Consider the following 23,102-nt stretch of genomic DNA (forward strand, 5'->3'; position numbering starts at 1 on the left):
GGAAATGTAAAATAAAGTTTAAATTATGAACCTATGTGTTCTTTTAGACTATGATCTACATATTCCTTTCAGCGAGATCCATGCTAATAGATAATACGTTCTTGAGATAATTTCCAACAAACATCCATCTAAACAATCGCATTTATAATATTAGTAAGAAGTAATACTGATTTAGTGCAATCTTACAAAATTGAAACTAAAGCCGACGCCTATTTCGAAAAATACATTTTTCTCAAGAAGAATAGAAGATTTATTCGACATTTTTTGTTTCATTTTTAAATTCTTTAAAGTGAAAGTAATTATAATAACATTAAGCGCTCTATAGAATTCAGTATAGTCTATTGTAGTTGTGAAGTCTGGAAAGCTTTAGTGTGCGCTTAGAAACGAATTTCCGTTATTTGCTTTTTATAATGAATGTTTCAACGCTATTGTTTTATAAAAATATCAGAAAAGGCGTTTAATAACGAAGGTTCCAACAAAGCGAAGAGTAGAGTAGATTATAAATACGAATGTTTAGATGGATGTTTGTTAGAAGATATCTCCAGAATGGTTGTATGGATCTCGATGAAATTTGTCATAGATGTAGAACATCCGGAAGAACACATAAGTTACTAATTAAGTTTTTTAGAGTCGCGGTCGAATAATAGTATGATATTACGTCTAAAATAAAGTTATAAAATTGCTATTGGTTTTATTCAAAACATAAATTCGGATTTTACATATTCTTGGAATGTCTTCGATTTTTGTTCTTCGTATTTTCATATTGTTGCATCATCCTGTTAAAATAAAAATGTATATCACATTAAAACAAGAAATTACAAAATATATTTGAAATAACAGAAGCGATTTTATTAGTTTCGTAATTTAGTTTGTTGTTTGTATACTTTTGACAGTTTAGTCCAACAGTTACTGACTTTTGATACAAGATGTCGCTATTTTTAATTCGCTAATCAATAAAAAAAAACATTTTAAAATTATAATTTCGATATTTTCATTTATTTTACGTTATTATATAGACAAAATAAATAGAATCTTTAACCTTTTTGTCATTTTTTACGACTTATTTTTATAATTTGATCTAGATTAGGTGAATATAAGGTTCAATTATTTTAAAGAAAAACACAATATTATTCATACATTTAATAAGACATAATGTAAACATATTTTTACAACAAAAAAAAAACTATTTACATTAGAAAATTAATTAAAATGGAATTTTGTAATTATTATTTCTAAATTAACCTCGCTCAAATGTATTTACATATATTTATTACCGTTGATTTCTGACATCAAAAATTCTGTATAATGTCATCTCTTTTATTATCTTTGACAAAGCAGAGATATCAATATGTTTTAAACGGTGATTTGGTCTCAGAAATCAACTATAATTCAGTCACGGGCATTCCTTTTATGAAGTCTCTGAAGTCACTAATTTGAATGTTATAATGAGGTCAAAACATTTGCGCTAAAGAATGAAACATACAAGAGAAAATTTAACAATTAAAAAAACTTTATTGCTACAAAAAATGGTTATAAAAATATAATCCCGATATAAATTTAATTACAACGCCATCTTGTATCAAAATTATGTAACTATTGAAGATTCCAAAGATTATTTCAAATATAAATTGCATGTCAAAGACTAGACTAACCAAACAGATAATAAAATAATATAAAAATAATAAGCTGTTTGGCCACATTCATAATTATTTATTATCTGGCAACACCGTCGAACAATAAATACACAACTCACATACAGATAAAATATACACGTAAAAAATATTAACACTAACTTAAAAAAAAAGTCTTTATTTTCGTATGGCAACACTTAATCATACCATATTACGGCCGTTGTCGCCCGCTATTCTGTCCACAATCTGTAACAAAATAAATTAATTAATCCATACGTGATATACCACGACCATACAGAAGACGTGCAGTCTGATGAGTGTGCGTCCCGGAGGACTAATTTACTCCTCTTTCCATTCCCATCCTTTTCTTTGGACTTTCCGGATGAGAGGATGCATGAAAAGGGAAAATATTTTCTTTCTGTGCATCCTCTCCTCCGTGGATTAAAGGTAGGCAACGCATATGTAATTGCATATATCTATGGGCAACGGTCACTTCGCTATTTCAGCGAACTCAGGTGACCGCTCGCTCGTTTGCCATCTTATGATATAAAAAAAAAAAATATTTTATTCACTTTCACGCAAAAACTACTGAACCGATTTAAATGAAATTTGTTACATAAATAGTCTAAATCCTAAGAAAGGATATAGGCTACTTTATAACGCTAAAAAGGTGTTGCAAGAGATTGAAAGTGGGAGAAATTTGTATATAATATTGTCTTTTTTACATTTACATGATAATAATTTGATTTAATAATTACACATTGTATGTTTGTAAAAATTTCAAACCTCAAGGGTGCAAAATAATAACAGGAAATAGGGGATGAAAGTTTGTATTGGAATTATATTAATTTTTCTTAAATAAGTCATTAAAAATGCTATCAGAAGATAGTAATTCATACAGACAAAGTCGTAGGCACAAATGGTCAAAACATAATTTTCTCAAATAACCAATAAATTATTGTCTTTAATATATATCCTTAACTTTAAGATATACATAAAATATAAATATGTATAAATAACTTACCCCTCTTATAATAGGTAAATTAAGTAGAGAACCCAACACTGGAACCATTCGGAGGAAATTAACTGCCGCAGGTAGGAAACCTCTGAAAAAACACAGAGAAGATAATAAATACAGAAGTAGAGATATTTAAAATGTCACTAATATAGTTTTTCACTATACAAATCTTTTTTTATACTAATACTAGCTGTCGCCCGCGACTCCGTCCGCGCGGGATTAAAAATAGATGTTGGCCGATTTTCAGACCTACTCAATATGCTCACAAAATTTCATGAGAATCGGTCAAGTCGTTTCCGAGGAGTATGGGAACGAAAATTGTGACACGAGAATTTTATATATAAGATATATATTTTTTTATAACATAAGGGAGCAAACGAGCAGCGGGAACACCGAGGTGTTCAACGAAGCTCATGGACATCAGCAATACCAGAGGAACCGCAGATGCGTTGCCGGCCTTTGAGATGGTGATACACTCGCTTTTTAAAGGATCCTAAGTCGTAGCGGTTTGGAAATACCGCCAAGGACAGACCATTCCACAACGCTGCTGTGCAAGGCAGCATTCTGGAATGGTCTTTCTTATACTAATATAACCAGGATACAAAGGAGCAACATTTGAATATTTGTTTGGATTGGATACGACAGCAAGATAACTAGTAAAATTATGCCAAAAATGAAATCTATTATCTTACTAATATATATGTGAATGTTTAGATGGATGTTTGTTTGAAGGTATATCCAAAACGGCTGCATGGAACTCGCAAAAATTTGGCATAGATGTAGAACATAGTCTAGAAGAACTCAGCATCACGATGTTTTCCTTCACCGTAAGAATGTCAGATAAATGTACATATGTAAATCGAAAAACACATTGGTACATGGCGGGATTCGAACCTGTAGATTACAAGTCAAATGCTTAACCCCTAACCCTACTAGTTTTTACCATAAAGTCAAAAGAACTCACCTAAATAATAAAAGGAATCCATATATCTCTGCTATCATGCCAAACATAGGCCAGCCGAGTAATACCACGGTGATACCACCAAAGAATGCAACTGACGCTTTAATTTTGTGCCGTTGGAAGAAGAAGAAAAACGTCCGCTGCAGACCTATCACACATGCTAGACCACTGATGAATAGAATCTGGAAAAAATACAGAATATTAACAGACATGTGTAAGATTTGATTTGCCTGCGACTTGGTCAGCATGTAAATTAACAAAAGTAATCTATAAACAATTCTGTTCCATACTACTGCACTACCGGCGGGGAAGCAGCGCGGAGGTCCCTTTCAGACCTCACCCGCCACCCCGCGCACTCACACCGCGACCTTCAGTTGCACTTCAGCACTCTGCGCACCGACACATCAATCATTTTGTCTATTTTGTACATCATCTTTCATTCTTATTACAATCATCAGCCACCAACCAGCCTTTCAATACATCATACAGTCCACTCGCTCAACAGATTCGGACTTGAATTTGTAGACAGACAGACTGGCAAAGATGATAAAATATAAACTATGGCCTAGTTCCCCCTAACTTAGGGTAGGCTCCAAGCCCATCTTTGGGGACATATGGTTATGAGAATAGTTGATATTAACAATACGACTAGGTTAAAAATCTTATACTTACATTTCCAATAGCAAGTAGACCTTTATCAAATAACAAGAGGACTCCAAGAAATAGGAATGTCATACCAAACCCCGCCAGGCCAACACCAATTTCTGTCAATGATATATTTACATTATAAATGAACATCGTGAAAATACTTGAAGGTGGGATTTGATTAAACTCAATAAATAATAAGTAGCCTATGTGTTTTCAAGACTTTGTTCTACAAGTATAACAAATTTCAATGGGATCTGTCCTGATCCAACCATCCATCGAAACATTCGCATTTATATTAGTATGATTATATTGCTGTTAAATAGCTGCTATTGACACATAAAATATTTTTTATTGCATGTTTAATCAGGATCTTTATTAGCAACCTTTGAATTGAATTTTAAAGAGAAAGAGAGAACAAAGTATGTTCGTAATTAGTAATGAAATGCAGCAGAAGGATATTGATTTCATAATGTAATATACTTCTAGAATAACAATTTATTGTGTTTTATCCATCTTAATGATTAGAATGCAGATTTTTACTGATGGTTATCAATATTTAACATGAAAATACCATTTACTATGTTTGTTACTCACTTTGAGTGTCCGATATCTCAATCATATTGGTGAATTGAAATCAAGATGAAATTCTCTAATACACAGGCCCTTGAGGGCCTTAAATTGATCTAATTATTTAGTAAATAGGATGTAAAACAAATTTATAACCTATTACTCCACGTCATTTTAGCAATCGAAAAAAAGAAACGTCAAAACAATAATAGATGCGTTCAACTAAATCAATCGAGTTGCTTTAAAATATTATCAGCTTTCATTAGGATTTGTGTTTTATTTACAGCACTATTGAAAGTAATTTGAAATGTGTGAAGAAAATAGTCAAAAATGTACTTGAATTTCATTGATTTACCACTGTTTATAACGGAAAAATTTACTTTATATTTTATGACCAAAATAAAAAAAATTATTGTAGATGTACATGGCAACATTTGTAACCTCTTTCTCGAAAAACATAGCCGCGTCTGTTTCTATTTATTACTGTTTAACATCAAGAAAAGAAGAACTCGTTTAATAACAAGAACTGTTTAGTGTTTAAAAATTGTGCAAATAACTGTTAACCTTTAATATTTGCATTGCACTGTGGAAAAATTAGAGACACAATAACTTAAAAATATTATGGTTCGTGGTGTTGGAAGAGGCGGACGAGGTATGCCTGGACGCGGTGGAATGGGCAGGCCTCCGTTTAACAGACCGCGAGTGATGTTATTGAGACCTCCTTTCGACTTAATTTTGGCAGAACCAGCGTTTCCAAGATGCAAACCTGCACCCGACGATACCGCACTTACACAGGTGAAATATTATGCTATAGTTATGATAATTAAAAGTATTAATAGGTTTTCCTTGTTTTAAGACCACTGGTATACAAAAATTTATAATTCAATAATTGATTGTTCCAACTTCAACACCATTTATAAGTAAAGTTCCATACAAAAAAATTATTTCCATACATGCAAAATGTAGAAATTACTATAATATTATACAGGCACTCCTTAAACGTCATGCGGAGCTTTGCCCCACACCATCAGAGCAGGCGTCAGTGCTCTCTCTGGTGACAAAGCTGCAGACTGTGCTTGACAACCTGGTTGTAGCTCCAGGAGACTTTGCTGCATGTGTAAGTATTAATATATAGATAATAAGACTTTGAAGCCTACAGAACCTCTAGAGAGTCACAACCTGCTTGTTGAATTTAAGATTAATGCTATAATAGTTAATTTCAGTAATACAGTTGACCCTGAATAAGCGAGAAACCTCTATAAGTGAGAGTCATAGTCTGATCTCAATGGACCTTCATAAGTGTGAAACTGACACTGGCTACTTATTTGTTTGCTTATGAAAAAAGCACAATTTAACTAACTAGTTTTCTTTAAGAAGATACATAAGAAACGGGACTCTTACCATGATATGAGCTGTGTGATATTTCAGCACACTGGCATGCGCCATGATCACGGGTTGACTGATGTAATCTGATAGAGTGAAAATTAAGATAGCCATATCAGCCTACGTTGTTTGTCACTGAACACTCCTACTGTCCGCATTCTGACTGCACCTTAACTTCACACCTTAGTCACTTTTTGTCATCAACAAACTATTCTTAATCTTTCAGCAATTAGAGGAAGTGCGTCAAGTTGGATCATATAAAAAGGGCACAATGATGGCAGGCAAGAATGTCGCTGATATTGTTGTTATTATGAAGACATTGCCAACTAAAGAAGCTGTTGAGGGACTGTCTAATAAGGTAACTAATAAAACATGGTTATAAAAAGTTGTCTATGGTGCTCTCTAATTTAAAATCTCGCTCAATGTACCGGAAATGCTAAAACTGGTCATGTTTATGCCTCTCCTGTCTATAGAACATAGAGGTAACTTAAGTATTTACTTTCAGGTGAATGAGGAAGTTAACAAGTTGACCCGTGCAATGGGCACAGGGTCGGTGACTTGTGCATGCAATGAGCGTGGCTTCACAGTGACAGCAGCAGGTGCTGCGGTACGCGTGCTCGTCACTACATTGCATCAGAACCTGAGGAAATTGGAGCCAGAGGTAGGTTTAGGATGTTGGCAAGTTTTACTAAGGTTTATTAGTGAAGTGAGGAAGATGAATGATAGTCTTGATCTTTCCGATGTGGATTATCAACACTATGATTAAATTATTTAATAATTAACTGTCCCCTGTGTATCCGTACGGAATTTAAAAAAAAACTTAATTAGTAGATTATGTTCTACATCGATGTCAAATTTCATCGAAATCCATTGACTGTTCTGGCCACAACCATCATCATCAACCGATCATTTGACAAACAGATCTGTACTCCGTCTTCCTCTCTGTTCTTTGCTATTTAATCTTTTATTCTTTCTTTTTACGTTTACCAATACCTTCAACCTTGATGTTTGCGAAATCATCGAAATTAAATGATGGGGTCCACTAGTATTTAAAAGAAGACTGTTCTGGATATTATTTACTATCAAACATCCATCTATCTAAACTTTTGCATTTAAAATATAAGTAAGATGTAAATATTTGATTTGTCAAACAAATTTGACAAGAATGTTTATTTATCGGACATCTTTCTACATCATCACCACCATGTTCTAGGTGCATCTGGAGTATAAGGTGATCAGCAGCCACCTGGCAGCTATCCGTCACAGCAGATGGTTTGAAGAAAATGCACATCATTCCTCCGTCAAGGTAAATATATTTTGTACCAGTGTGGAATATTTATTTCCCTCACAAGACTGGTAGAAGTACACCGAGATAGCCAACCTCAATAAATGAAGGCACCTTGAGAGAGAGATTAGTTCTTACCCAAAACTTTGTCTAAGCCAATTTGACATCTGTGCAGAATTAATAAACTTAGTAGCCTATGTGTTCTTCCAGACTATGTTCTACATCTATGACAAGTTTTATCAAGATACATGCAGTCGTTCCGGAGATACCTTCTAGCAAACATCCATCTAAACATTCGCATTTATATTAGTGAGATATAAAAGCACTTAAAGCTTACTTCTTACTATTTTACTAATATTATAAATGCGAATGTTTAGATGGATGTTTGTTAGAAGGTATCTCCGGAACGACTGCATGTATCTTGATAAAACTTGTCATAGATGTAGAACATAGTCTGGAAGAACACATAGGCTACTAAGTTTATTAATTTCGCGCGGACAGAGTCGCGAGCGACATCTAATATACGTCTCTGGTCTTTATTCCCTAGGTATTGATCCGTTTACTACGCGATATGTGCGCGCGTCACGCGGGTCTAGAGCCACTGACACCCTGGATGATAGACCTGCTGGCGCACCACTGCATCATGAACAATCCAGCGAGACAGGCGTTGCCCATCAATGTAGCCTTCAGGTCAGCTAAGTATACATTTGAGTTGGCACGTCGTTAGCAAGAGTATTGTTTTGAGCTACGAGCCAATGTATATTTAATGTAATTTTGTTCATCTCTCTTGTTAAATGCCGCAGTTAAGTAAAAGAACGTCAAATTACATATTTTCATGTTACTTTTTTTTTATAAACTAATTGACAACAGAATTATTTGGTCATATAGTTCGTTTCATGTTTAAGAGCGTCAGTGGCTCAGAAGGAAAACATCTTGATGCTGCACATATCTGAGAAGCAATTCAAAGATATATGTGAAGTCAACCCGCACTTGGTCAGCATTAACTATGACCTAATCACATAACTTAGGGTAGGCTCCGAGCACCTCAGTGGGGACGTATAGTGAGCTGATGAATGATATTTGGTCTAGTTTAGTGGAATTTAGGTGTATGTAAATTTTTCTTTAGAATAAGAATTTAACAATAATAACTTTATATATACATACCATTATATAAATTATTTACTAATATTTTGGCAACCATTTCAAATAACCGTATTGTTCCCATCCTGTTAACCTATAGTTTAAAGGCGCTATTCTTATTGTTTCCAGACGTGCGCTATCTTTATTAGCGGGAGGTTTGTTCCTGCCTGGATGCGCGGGTCTACCTGACCCATGTGAGGCGGCGCATGCGCGTGCGCACACCGCACTCGACCTCGCTGCACAGGATCATGCCGCTGCTACTGCTCAGACGTTAGTACATTACATGCACCACCTAGATATTAAGAGTGGTTTATCAAATTTTTATTTAAACAGCGATACCGTGTAAGCATTTAAAATTAATTAATTAGTAACCTATGTTGAAGAATTGCAAACCTTAAGTGGCGATGGGCCGGCCAAATTGCCCGTAGAATGGACGGCCGATGGGGCCGGAAAGTCCTTGAGTGGCGGCCGCGGATGGTCGACGCAGAGTAGGTAGGCCTCCCGCACGATGTACCGATGTCCTGGTCAAGGTTGCGGGTGGCACAGGACCGGACATTGTGGCAATCGATGGGGGAGGCCTACGTCCAGCAGTGGACAAATTTAGGCTAATTATGATGATGATGATGAACCTATGTTGTATTTCAGACTATGTTCTACATCTATGACAAATTACAACAAGATACATGCAGCCGTTCTGGAGATATCTTCTAATTTACATCTAAACATTCGCATTTATAATATTAGTAAGATATATAGAGTTGTGGTAGGTCGGAACAATATGGACTTTCAAATGTATTTAAATTTTTTCATCTTTTCTTTCCAGTTTACTCCGTGTGGTAGCCCGAGGCGGTCATCGTTATGTCTTAGGGCTGCAAGCTTTCGAAGGTGGCAAGGATATATCCACAGAAATCACAGTGTGGGATGGCGTGGTGGTGTCACCTCTCGCACCCGCATACCAGGAAACACCGGAACCTATGGATACTGATGATAAAGGTAAAATAATTAACTCAAAAAATTGTGTAGACATATCAAACTCTACTTACAATCCAATCTTGATAAATAAAAAACCACTATAAGCAAGTCATTGTTCAAACTCGACATGGATCTAAGCTAGAAACTCGAGGGAAATCTCTGTAAGAGAGACAGCACGGTGCCAACCTTTATTTAAGCAAGAAACACTGGTTAAGAACCTCTTTAAGTGAGAGTCAGTGTCTGGTCACGATGGCTACAATGAGCTACGACCTTTATAAGCGAGAAACTCGTGTTAGAAATCTGTTTAAGCGAGAGTCATTGTCTAGAGACAGAGAAACATCTTAAAGCGAGAAACATATTGCGATCCCTTTTATTCTCGTTCATCCAAGTTTAACTGTATGCAGTTTTTTTAATACATTTTTATTTTTTTCCAGACGATGATTTGACTCAAGATGGAGTGGCGGCCTGAAAAGAGTATCTGACTTAAGCAAACTATATCTGACTAATAAATGATTTTGACTAATTGTTTGTTTTTTTTTTAATTATCAAATGTGAAGGCATTGGCATGTTTGATTAAAATCTAGTTATTGAATTAGGATTAACTTGAATCCTAAGTGATTGCATGCAACTGTTTTGAAGCTTACTATTGCTTATGACTTCTCGAGGGTATAAAATAATGTAACTAAAGTTATTTTTGTATGCATAATCTACCTACTATGAAAAGTCTTGTCAAACGCGGTCCAGTTATTTTGTAGATGAACTGAAACAAACTCAAATATATTATTATATGTGTATAAAATATATTTTTTTAATATATTATATTCAAACATCCTTTTTTATTAACAATATTGAGGATAGGCCAATTTGTAATTAGAATTGGACACCATTCTTTTTTATTTATAACAAACGAGCAGCGGGAATACCGAGGTGTTCAACGACATCCATGGACATCAGAAATACCAGAGGAACCACAGATGTGTTACTGGCCTCTGAGATGGTGACACGCTTGCTTCCATGTAATTATTATAATAAAGTTTGCGGAAATCGTTGTTGAATTGAAAGCAAATAAACGGAAAATAAAACATTTTTTTTTAATAAAAACTTCACCTAAATAACAATATAAACGCCAAATAGTTTACGATTTACATAAAAAATTCGTTTGAGTTGTTAATTTATTTCCATATTTCTTTTTCTTAGACAATATATCGTTTCCTGGATACAAACTGCATTGTTTTGTAGCGACAGTAAACTTATCGAGTTTATTAGGTTTTAAACGTTGCGTTCCTTGAATGGTTGTTAGGAATTGTGAGGAATGGGACATGATTGACGTAACTCCTAATGAACCGCTATGACTGCATTGCCTTCTATTTTCATGATAACTGGAACAAAATGTGCCGTGAATGTCGATATGTTGAATGAGATTTAGCAAGCCACATTTCTTATATCTGTCTTCAGCGGATTCTTTCGTTTTACTATGTTTTTCTTTACACCGTAACAGTGTATCTCCATGATCAGTGTCAGCCATGATCATGAAGTGTTTTTAATTATATTAGTACATTCAACACGCGTTAATTTTTAAATTTTGATAATTTTCACGGCGAATTTAATGTTTTTATTTACATGTCAATTTCGTAAATGTCACTGTAGTTTGACATGTTCTTTTCTTTTTTTTAAAAAAGATGAAAGTCTTTTTCTGTCAACGTTTGGAATATAAATTACCAAACAGTATTAATTTCCGTAGGTTTTCAGCAACATGCCGTGGGATTTTTCTGGTACAGACTAAGCAGCACTATCTGTTAGCGCGTGAAAAAGATTTACTTACCGTGGGTTTCTGAGTCTGAGAACAACGTTTTGAACGTAGATTTTGGCCTTAGAAACTCGCGGTTAGTGTCAATACAAAAGATCTTAAATAATATAGTTTATGGAATAAAAGACATAATTACAAAGTAAGTTTTTATATCTCGAAAGTAATAACAATAATTTACTTTTCGCTTACATACAAAAAAAATATTAATATATTATAATTAATATTAAAAAGGCTATGGCTTACTCGAATTAATAACGATATTGCCCGAAATACTGTGGTAATCTCGAAATTTTATCAATATATACCCAAATGTTAAACCGGAAAATGTCAAAAGTTTTACAAAATATAAAAGTACATGATAGAAACATAGCTTACTAAAACGAGTGATTAAAAAAAAGAAAAGCAAAGGTTTTTGTACATTCTTAAACGAATCATTATTCACACATTTTAAAAAAAAAAATCAACTTTGACAGAAAAAAGCGCGCGAAAACACGCCTTATGTTTGGAATCTTCTCGACTTCATTTGCCTTTAACAAGTAAAATTAAGTTAATAATCGTTGTTTTTCTCTTTATACATTTTTAACTAAATCAGCGAGACTAGTGATTCGTAAATTAATAAACTGTCGGAAATGTGTTCTTTGGTTTACCGTAAGGGATTCAGAAATGGCGGAGAAAAAGAAAGTTTCGGGGTTACTATAAAAAAAATACGAATCAAAAGTTGTTTCATAAATTAAGTAGGCACATGTACTTAACTTTAAAATACACAAATACTGTACATGAAAAATATTTTATTTTTCCCCTATATCTACATGTCAGTCGCCTTGTTCCTAATTAGCTGACTAAATTTCACATTTCATCTTTTTTTGTTGTAATTAAAAACTGTACAAAATATACATTAAACTGACGTCTATTTCTATCTCGATATTGCAGTTGGAATAATTAAGTCGTTGCTTATACATCGAGTTTGATTTAAAAAAAAATTAATGACGTAACACATCAATGTCAAAAATTTGACGTCAAATCCGGTAATTATCGGTAAAACTCAAATCCCAACCGTGAATACAATAATATCTTCTTAAATTATATTTTAATTTACCTAAAATTGTAAATTTTTAATAATACGCATTAAAAGTAGGGCATTAATTGTTTATGTCGGCATACACTGACATTTGTGTAAAATAATTTCATTCTAAATATTTCTATTTACTTAATTATAAACTCGAGGGGTCCTTTGTCTTATTTTGACGTAAAATACGCGGCGTGTAAAAAAAATAGGCATACCATTTTTAGGTTATGTCTAATCTACGAATACGAACACTTTAGGCCGAACGTAACTTACTATAAATCGCAGTTCAGATCTTTTTCAGATCAAGTAAATGGGAACGGGTTTAAGAAGCACCTTAATTTTCATAATTTACATTCATAAGCTTTTTAAAGTCAATTTTATTACCAATACCACATTATTTTGACACTCCAAAATAAGTTTTATGTCATGACTGGATTACATTATGCCAGTAAAGTAGAGATAAAAATTAGCGTTGGCATACAACTGGCATAATGTAAATACTCCAGTAAACCCATACAGTCCATACCAGGCCAGCGTTACTGTCCTACTGTATTAGCATAATACCAGGCATTGTATTGGCTTGGGATTTAGCGTATATAATCAAAAGGTAAACTCACCCAAGATTGTGTTAAGAATTACTTCAATTAACAATCCTATACATTGTTAATCGAAGATGTATATTTGCAATCTAATATTATAGTTTGGAATTTAAAAGCAGTCAAATAACGCACTGAACACAGTAGCCAATCACATTTATCAATTCCATCTAAATAGACATAATTAGGTTATTATTAAAAGCTAATAGTCATACCAATGGATAAGGCCCGCCAAATGCACAATTTTCGCATTAAATTTACCAAATTAACGCGTAAACCTTTTAAAAGTATCAAGGCTTCTTGAAGATTCGATTAATTATTATTTTTGGCACTAAGATTTTATAAGCTTCATTTTTCTTTAGGTAGTAATTTTCCCGCTAATTATACTGTCTAATTTCGAAACATATTTGACAATTGGTAATTTAAAAGATCACAAAAAATGTTTCTACTTTTTAAAATCAAGCTAGCTAATAACATTTAAACACAAACTAATTTCGTAAGTGAAAAAAAAACCTATTGACAGTTCTTGATGAAATGTCACGTGACATTTTTATCTTTGTTCAACAGACTATATAAAATCTAATATTGGACAAGTGCTTGTAAAGTGACCTAAAAGATAAATTCATTTAAAATGTGATATTTACTCGTGTCGGACGTATTTAAGTGAGAGGTTAAGAGAAAAATATGCGTGTATATCTATTTTCTTTGAGCTACACTTATTTGATATAGAATATATATAAAAAAAGTATGTTTTAACCACACAAAGTTTGTAAAACACCGATGAGCAATAATATCTGTCCAGCATTTTAGGGTTGTCAACCTAGTTTTAGGTCTTCCGCAGTTCCACAGAAATGACTAGGTTTAATCGTAATGGCTAGACGCAAGGCTAGTTCTAGACGAATGCAGTGTCGAGCTGTGCTGTGGTAGGGTGCAGGATGATTGTGACGGCGGGGGAAGGCGGGCGTTTGCCGCCAGTCTCTCTTGCTCCTCCAATTGAGCGGCAAACTCTTCATCCAGAGCCTGAAATTTCATTTATAAAATATAAAAATTATCTATGGTTACTGATCCATCTTAGTTTTAGTAGATGTTGCCATATACGAAAGAAAACTACTAAACAGGAAAGTTTACTAGGATGGCCAAAAATGCGAAATGGAGCTGTGATGTTCAGATCCGTAGATTGGACCTATTTTAGTCTGAAATGCCTGACTATCGTTTTAGTCTGTAAATCATAAAATGTTTCTTTTTTAATATAGTATTATACTTTGACCCTTGCATGAAGAAATAAATTTAAATAGGCAACATATCATGGTCTGACTTTTTGCAATGCTTAGAGCGGGGTGCAATAAATATTTACAACTTAGTATCCTTCAAAGATAGCTTTAAAAATACGTTTTAAATAAAGAATGCACGAATTCATATCGAAATCTATCAAATGAGTATGATTTAAAGATCAAAGATTAAAAAACTACGCAAGTTTATTTTAGATTTCATTTGATTAAGTGTAATTCTCTATGGCTTTTCAACTAATCTGACATGTACATTGTTATTTGAAACGTATAATAAGCACTGATTCAGTAAAAACGTACCATGTTGTTGAGCTGCATTCCATTTCCATCCAGGTTAGGTTGTATCTCAAAGCTGCATGTTAGTACCGTAAGCACGATTAGCAAGTTGCTTATGACCATAGACAATATAAATTACTATTTGACGATTTATAATTGATTAAATATCAAAAGGAAAGTATTCAGTTACAGCTCATTTTTAATATGATATTTTACATTACGAGTTGGTTTATTATATGAATATACCATTTTTAATTTCGAAGTTATTATTATATTTCACTAGGACATTGAAGAATTTATTGAAATAAATAATAAACAAACAAAACCAGTTGAAATAGAAAAAAAAGCTAATATTTCTCTAACAAGATTTTAACTACCAAACTAGTAATTAATTTAAATAAAGTTTAAGTCATCCGTTTCTACCGAAAATTACCAGTAAAAAAACTATAACTGACCACATTTAGACGAATTCGATGAAAATGAGAAATGATATTAAACTAGTTATCGCCGGTGACTACGTCCGCGAGAAATTAAAAAAAATCTTTTTAAGTAGCCTATATGTTCTTCCAGACTAAGTTCTACATGTATGCCAAATTTCAGAGAGAACCGTTAAGCCGTTGTAGAGATACATTCAAACATCCATCGATCTAGACATTCGCATTTATAATATTAGTAAGATATCACTGGCTGACAAAATAATTTATTGCCTATGGTTTATTTTGACAGGTTTCAGTGCTTAATAACACACATGTCTGTTTATTAATAAGTCTGTGATTACAACCTAACAAATGTTTAGAAAGGTTGATTATTTCTCATTTCTATTGAATTCTTCTAATCATATTGTCTTTGTTATTTCAAAGAGAATGTACGGGATGACAATATGTCTAACACCACTGCAGTGTATTTCTCTATTACTTGTAGTGTTAAGAAAAACCGAAAATGAGCCAGTCTATTGACTCAACACTACTTACTAAAATATCAACGTTTATGTCCCCTCACTATTCATTCTGACACTTGACTTTGTAACGTAAGCGTGACATTCACGCCAAAGGATTCAAACTAATAATGTCTAAAAGCAGGCAGTTGAATATTAAAATCTAACTGGTCATAGCAACAGGGTACAATGCAGGCGATAAACGTCATGCAACACATTCAAACATGCTTTACCACTACCAAATATTATTTTTCATAACTGCAGATAACATATTTTTGACGTATAAAGTGTTGCCATAGTCAAATCCTCGATTTAAATTATCTATTGCTCATCTTGGGAACCTTAAGAATTATTTTCTGTCTTTCTCAATTTATATTTTTTTTAATGATACTTTAAAATTACCTTATTTATCTTTAACTTACCTTAATTTTTTTTTTGGTTAACTCACGGAATTAAGAAACACAAGCGTTCTTCCAGATAGTGTGCTAAATTCATGTGGTAATTTTCAGAGAGACCTGTTTCGTAATAAACACATGGCCATCCGAACTTTAGCATTTATAATATTAGTAAAATTATTTATCTTCATGAAGCTATATACAGATTTGCATAACTATTATTACTTGATATTCACCAAGCTTCGTCCACCACCAAAATGCTATTAAAAGCCATTTAAACCTTAAAACTTTATTTACATACGTTATATATTTTGAAATCAATGTTAACAATATTAAATAAAATTACAAAACGTAGAATAAAGGAAGGACTAATCACAAAGTTTTTTAAATACTTTTCAAATATGTCAAAAAAACTGCGTTATTAAATTACGAACACAATGATTCAATTTCAAATTAAAATACTTATATAAATTATCCAATTGTATACCAAATAATATATTTATTATTATTTAAAAAAAAAAACTTTTTAATAAAAAAAATCCTTCCTTTATTCGACAATGATTTTATAATTTGAGAAAAAAAAAACGATGATAACATGCGTAGATACGAGCATGCAAATCCTACCAAAATACAGATTAAATATCGTAATCATTGGTAATAAATATATTTAACATGGTTACATTATTAAAAATAAAAACAAGCGATAAAACATGCAGTAGAATTTAACTTATTAACGTATATATATTTAAAAAATCAATATTTGGTGGTTTTTAGTTGCTATAAAGTGGAAATTTTTTGATGAATTGGTAACTTAAGGTAAGTTTCAGGACTGTGGTGCAAAATTTAACTTTAACAAGAGATTTGATTCTTAACATTTTCAATAAAATATCCAAATATTAAACCATTTTTTTTTCATATAAATATTTCCTTACCTAGGAACATACGGACATCTAAATTTATTTCGTTTAATAATATCGTATTTTTTTTTTTCTACAAATATCTTATAGGCTCGGAACATATGACCTTGAGCCGTTAAGATATTTGAAACTAACTATATTTAAATTTAAAACAAAAACTTTCATGTGATGTCTACAAAGCGACTTATTTAAAAGGTGACAAACTAAAATTATAATAACATTAAAAAACTTAACTTGAATATTTAACAAAATGGCAAAAAAAAAACTCGGTCTTATATATCGACCTGATAAATTTGTGACTCAAACAAAGAAAAAAAATTAAAAATTTGTTCAAATGTTGGACGAAAATTTGGCCTACAATTCAAACTTTGTTCAAAAGATACATTGGAATGTATTATTTGTGGATTTGTCGATCTTCGTCCAACATTTGATCAAATATTGGACAAATAAATCTAATTTCCTATCAGTAAAGACCAAAATGATAAGTTTTCAGTCAAGAAAGAGACAAACAAATACACAGCTAAGTGCGACAGAGAAGGAAGATAATCTTTAATTTTTTATCTTATAAAAAATAATCGAAGTTTTATTTTAAACATGTTATTTAGCTATTTTTATTTAATTATACGAAAATTTGGTCTAAATATTAATTTTATAAATCTTACAAAATATTTAAAAATTTTGGCAAATACAAAATGGAAGGAATATTTGATTAAAGGAAGCCATCTTTGGTAAAGCAATGATATTTAAGAAGAAGACTGATTTATGTTTGCGTTATCATCAAATTTATAAAAAGGTAATAAAAAATTGCTAATAAATTAAATGTGACAGCTGTCAAAATAGCTTTGACAGTTGTCAAAATCATTTTGACAGCTGGCAAACACGGAAATATTTGATAAGCGTTGGCTGAAAGTACAAGCATGCTTATTGAATTTATGAAAAAAAAAAAGTGTATAATTAAGCCATAGAGTCAGGAGGTCCATTCTTGTCTGTACCCAGAGCCGCCTTAAAGTTCATAGTCGAAAGTTGACTGACAGGGATGTCGCCTTGGTTCGAATAACTATTAGATCCCCGAACAGGTCCCCATCTACTAAAATGTGTCGCATCACTATCTTTATCGATATCGACACTATCTATAGTGCTGTTACTTTTAAAACTATCGTATTTCGATATCGGCATATCGATAACAACCGCCTCCATAGCTATATCTTGTTTCAAATTTTGCTGTGAAACACTTCGCTTTAGTAAATCTTCGTTCTTCTCTAACAAAGCTTGTTCACTCATACTTTGTCTATTTAACTTCGGTTTCACTCTTGCTGGACTCATATTTCTAACAGAAATCGGCATTTTATGTACAGGTTTCGATCTTTCTAGACTTTTTCTCGGTTCTTCTTCAATTTTCTTACTCTCCATCATATCGTAAGCCATAATTGGCTCACGTCGTACATCATCCGAACCACGGAACACTGAAAAGCCTGATATCTTCTCTGATACTAATTTCAAATTAGACGTAGAACTATATCTTTGAGCTTTAATTAATTTCCCACGTTTTGATGTATTAGAAACACTGGATGCTGCTGATTTTGATGTCCTGTAGTCATTATTTGGACTGACTGAACGTCTTCTGTCCATGTTAGGTGTATTTGAGTTGGATAGTGCTAGGTTCAGACTTGTCCTAGACCTGGATAAGGAACCTATGAATGATGTTCTTTGTTGATACGCGCTGAGAACATGTTGTAAAACATTCCTCGGCCAGGGAGCTTCAAGATACAAAGATCTATCAGGTATGGTCTTCCCGTATTTCTTCTCGTGATCGTCGAGTTGTTTCTCGAAGCTTCTAATGAGGTTCTGTTTGACAAATTGTGGTAGGTTTAGCGTTCGTTATGTCTTAAGGACGATACAAACACTTATTCCCTTCCACATCTAGTATCTAGGACTTTTGAAATGCACTGAAATTGATACCTAAAGGAGATCATTGCTTTTTGTATTGCCCAGTGATATTACTTTTATCTAGATTTTAAGGTTTCTAAGGCGCGAACATATTTAAAATAGCTGTTACCCACGACTTTATAAGCGCGGAATTAAAAAAAATAGTCTATGTGTTCTTCCAGACTGTGCTTTACATCTATGACAAATTTAAACGACATCCCTTGAGCCGTTCCAGAGATACCTCCTAACAAACATCCATCCATCTAAACATTCGCATTTATAATATTAATATTGAACAAATGTCAAATAACCTAAAAATCGCGCGTCTGACAGATGGAATGACATTGTTAACGTCAAATCTGACCAGAATCGTCAATTATGACGTTAACCGCCATATCTATTCAACTAGAATACAAATGGACATCGTCTTTTATTTAAAAGTAAAAAATACAGCGATAATATTGAATTCAGATACAAAAAATGTAGGTGTAAAATAAAATGATCTCCTTTTTACTAACGCAAACCGAAAACCGACAAATGAGAAATTTAACACGTTAACTGCCACTAACTCGACTAACGAGTCATTACTAAGTGTCATGAAATGTGTTTTTTTATATACAAATGTCAAATATATATATATAAATATTAATTTCAAAACATTTCAAAAGCCTGATAATACCACCACCGATTAGTTTTAAAAGCATATCGTACAGCCAATCATGCGACAGTGTCCATTTTTAAAACAAATGTATTGTTCTCTCTTTCCTCTCCCAAAGAATAAAAGAGACAAAACATTGTTTCAATTCAATCAAGTCTTAAAACATATTTCTATATTATTAAAATTCAAAAGTTTGTGACTTCTAATCTTTTAAACTTTAGATTTTAATTGAAAAATTCTTTTTGCATTTAATAGCTAAATAATAAAGGAAGGTTATAGTATATTAAACATAACGCTACGACTTTTAGGAGCTGAGCAGGATGGAAAATTAAAAATAACTATCAATTCGTCATCAGCTCACTATACGTCCCCACTGAGGAGCTCGGAGCCTACCCTAAGTTACGTGACTAGGTCATAGTCAACCACGCTGGCCAAGTGCGGGTTGACTTCACACATATCTTTGACATTTCTACTCAGATATGTGCAGCATCACGATGTTTTCCTTCACCCTAAGAACATAGGATAAATGTACATATGTAAATCGGAAATGGAAAAACACATTGGTACATGGCGGGATTCGAACCCAGGACCTGCAGATTGCAAGTCAAGTGCTTGACTACTGAGCCAGTGACGCTCTATTTGCATATTTTGCATTTCATAGCTGATTTAATAATAATCAAGGAAGGTTATAATATATTAAACATCACGCTACGACATTAAGGAGTCGAGCAGGATGGAAAATTTAAAAATTACCAGCAATTACAACCTAACAAATAATTAATTTATATTATAACTAAATTTGCAATGAGATATAAATATATTTTAAGACTGGATCTATTAACATGCAATATGCATGCAACTTTATGCATACATCACGCATACATGCACAGAACAAGGCAATATTCATAACAATGCGCTCTTATAATCATGCATTCATGACACATTTCAAATAAAAAAAAAACGATTGTATTACAGTATGTCATTGTGTGCTTTGACGTGACGTGACGTTTTGTATGACGTGTCGTACTATATAGACGGACAAGGATATCTGAACTGGTGGACAAAGTCAAACTAAATATTGACTAACTTTTTTTTTTATATCATAAGATGTCAAACGAGCGAGCGGTCACCTGAAATCGCTGAAATAGCGAAGTGACCGTTGCCCATAGACATACACAATTGCATATGCGTCCTTTTTATAACATAACAAAGAGGATATTGCTAAATTTTGACGTTGACATGAGGGAGCTAGTGAGCTCAAATAATTTAGTTTGACTTATGCCCACAGATTCACATAGCTTCATCGGTCTATATATCGTAGATTGTATTGTATAGTATATAATGACGTGTCGTTTCATGTAACATGTCGTTTTGTGTCGTGACGTGTCTTATGGTGTCGTGTCGTCTGGTGAGTGTCGTGTCGTCTCGTGTCGAGTCGGTGTAGTGTCGTGTCGTCTGGTGAGTGTCGTGTCGTCTCGTGTCGTGTCGTCTGTTGTAGTGTCGTGTGGTCTCATGTCGTGTCGTCTGGTGTAGTGTCGTGTCGTCTCGTGTCGTGTCGTTCGGTGTAGTGTCGTGTCGCCTCGTGTCGTGTCGTGTAGAATGGTGTAGTGTCGTTTCGTGTCGTGTGCAGTCGTGTCGTATGGTGTCGTGTCGTCTCGTCGCGTGTCGTATGTTGCAATGTCGTGTCGTGTGATGTGTCGTGTGTTGTACTGACCGTCTTCCTATCACCGAGGGTGGCGCGCCACTCCTTGAGCTCGAGGGCGTATCTCTCCTCGACGGACTTCATCTTGCTGCTCTCGTGGTTCATCAGCGCCTTGCGCTTCTCATTCTGGTACTGCTCCAGCTCACGGAGGAGGGCCTTGAATTTCAGCAAATATATATTACTACCAGTCACCAGCAGTTCCATCGAGACTATGTTCCACATCATATCATCAAGATCCTTGCATCTGGAGATACCTTCTAATAAACATACATCTTACTAATATTATAAATGCGAATGTTTAGATGAATTGTTTAAAGGTATCTCTGGAACGGCTGTATCTCATTGTAATATGTCATGTAGAACATAGCCTGGAACACAAAGGCTACATATAAATTTATTCAAACTTTCGTCAGACATTATAATAAAATTATATGAAAACGGCTAAAACACTCACTCAATTAGCTGAGGGCGTTGTCCGCGAAATAATATCAGTAACACTCACCATGATGAAGGATCTCCGATCAGCTCGAAACTAGTCGATGGCAACACCAGACCATACGTGAATGTTTTAGTCATTTTTATATAAGTTTATTGGCTACGCGTACGGAGTCGATGGCTAACTAGACTATTGATTAACATTTATTTAAGATATCTCACCTCTCCAGCAGCTTTTAATTCCTCCTTGGCTTTAGCATGTTTGGTTGCGAGCCTTTGCTGTTCCGCTCTATATCTACGTTTCTCGTTCTCCTGGAACTGCATACGACAAATGTTTTAATGTACGCATCTATACAACAAGAAAATCCGACACTGCCGGTGTACTGGTGCAACACTAGCCTTACTAAAATGTCGACGTTGATGTCCCCTCACTACATTTGACACTTGACTTTGTAACAAAAACGCTACATTCGCGGCAAATGATTTTAACTAATATTGCCTTAAACTAGATATATTAAAGGTACAGCTCGGGACAATGGACGCGTAACTTTAATATCTAGTCTAGTTTAATCTTTAAGACATTATTAGTTAGAATCCTTTAGCGTGAATGACGCGTTTTCTTTACAAAGTAAAGTGTCAGATGTAGTGAGGGTGACATCAACATCGACATTTTAATAAGGCTAGTGTTGCGATACACCGGCACTGTCGGATTTTCTTACTAACACTAATCTGAAAGTCTTCTTTAAACTTTTATTACTTTTAAATTTGTTATAAATAAAATACAATATGTTAACACGTTTAACGCCACTCCGATCACCGGTGACCGGATCGCTGCCTGCATTTAAGCGCAGCTTAGGGACAACTGTAACCTCATCAAGTTATATCTGCGGAACCCAGCTTACGATTGAAATATAAACTAGATATATGTAGGTCTGTGGTTTTTGAACGAATGTTAGACAATTAAGATTGAGATGCGTGAATGAGTGATCGGACAGAATGGAACGGAAGTACGACAGTGAACGTAATGAACATTGAAGGATGGCAAGACGAAACGAGTGCAAATAAAAATATATTGTAAAGCTGTAAATAAAATAATAAGAAGACGGAAAATCTTTCATTCTGCCCACCACCTCACCACATATATTTTAAGAATAAATGTCGTTACGCATCTATTTCCAGCAAAAAGTTTTTTTAGTGTTTTTTTTCTATTTCTACTATAGCATTTAACATGCTAAAATATACTTTTCATGGAAAGGTCTATCAGGGTAAAAGAACTAGGAGTATCTTGAGACAGATTGCAAGATAAATGTCATATGGTTTGGTGTTTTAACATGTTCGCAGGAATAGTCCCGACTCGTCCGGTGATATACCACGATCATACAGAAGACGTGCAGTCTGATGAGTGTGCGTCCCGGAAAACTTATTCACTCCTCTTTCCCTTCCCACACTTTTTCTTATGAGGAAAGGATGGGAAGTGGAAGTGGACTTTCCGAATGAGA

General features: G+C 33.8%; 3 protein-coding genes across 3 annotated transcripts in view; 1 reads left to right on the top strand and 2 right to left on the bottom strand.

Moving 5' to 3' along the window:
- Nucleotides 1–662: 662 nt before the first annotated feature.
- Nucleotides 663–5,054, bottom strand: LOC106116388 (vesicle transport protein GOT1B). Its single transcript, XM_013310213.1, has 6 exons — nucleotides 4,853–5,054; nucleotides 4,283–4,374; nucleotides 3,614–3,792; nucleotides 2,656–2,737; nucleotides 1,839–1,877; nucleotides 663–776 (listed from the first exon to the last, which is right to left on the bottom strand). Exons 1-6 carry the CDS (start codon nucleotides 4,875–4,877, stop codon nucleotides 759–761), a joined length of 435 nt encoding a protein of 144 aa, XP_013165667.1. The 5' UTR covers nucleotides 4,878–5,054; the 3' UTR covers nucleotides 663–758.
- A 196-nt stretch (nucleotides 5,055–5,250) lies between these two features.
- On the top strand, nucleotides 5,251–10,129 carry LOC106115080 (interleukin enhancer-binding factor 2 homolog). The gene is made up of 9 exons (XM_013308409.1): nucleotides 5,251–5,620; nucleotides 5,814–5,942; nucleotides 6,435–6,566; nucleotides 6,714–6,869; nucleotides 7,422–7,514; nucleotides 8,041–8,183; nucleotides 8,763–8,903; nucleotides 9,457–9,626; nucleotides 10,040–10,129. Exons 1-9 carry the CDS (start codon nucleotides 5,447–5,449, stop codon nucleotides 10,072–10,074), a joined length of 1,173 nt encoding a protein of 390 aa, XP_013163863.1. The 5' UTR covers nucleotides 5,251–5,446; the 3' UTR covers nucleotides 10,075–10,129.
- A 7,391-nt stretch (nucleotides 10,130–17,520) lies between these two features.
- The window catches only part of Slik (Sterile20-like kinase), a 36,871-nt gene continuing 31,289 nt past the window's right edge, over nucleotides 17,521–23,102 (bottom strand). The window contains exons 26-28 of the mRNA XM_013308037.1: nucleotides 21,826–21,921; nucleotides 21,181–21,324; nucleotides 17,521–18,727 (exon numbers count right to left, since the gene is read on the bottom strand). Of these exons, the coding sequence (XP_013163491.1) occupies nucleotides 17,837–18,727; nucleotides 21,181–21,324; nucleotides 21,826–21,921 (1,131 nt within the window). The 3' untranslated portion in view covers nucleotides 17,521–17,836. The remainder of the gene's footprint in view (nucleotides 18,728–21,180; nucleotides 21,325–21,825; nucleotides 21,922–23,102) is intronic.

Source organism: Papilio xuthus, unplaced genomic scaffold (genome assembly GCF_000836235.2).
Source record: "Papilio xuthus unplaced genomic scaffold, Pxut_1.1 DF829660.1, whole genome shotgun sequence".
Lineage (NCBI taxonomy): Eukaryota > Metazoa > Arthropoda > Insecta > Lepidoptera > Papilionidae > Papilio > Papilio xuthus.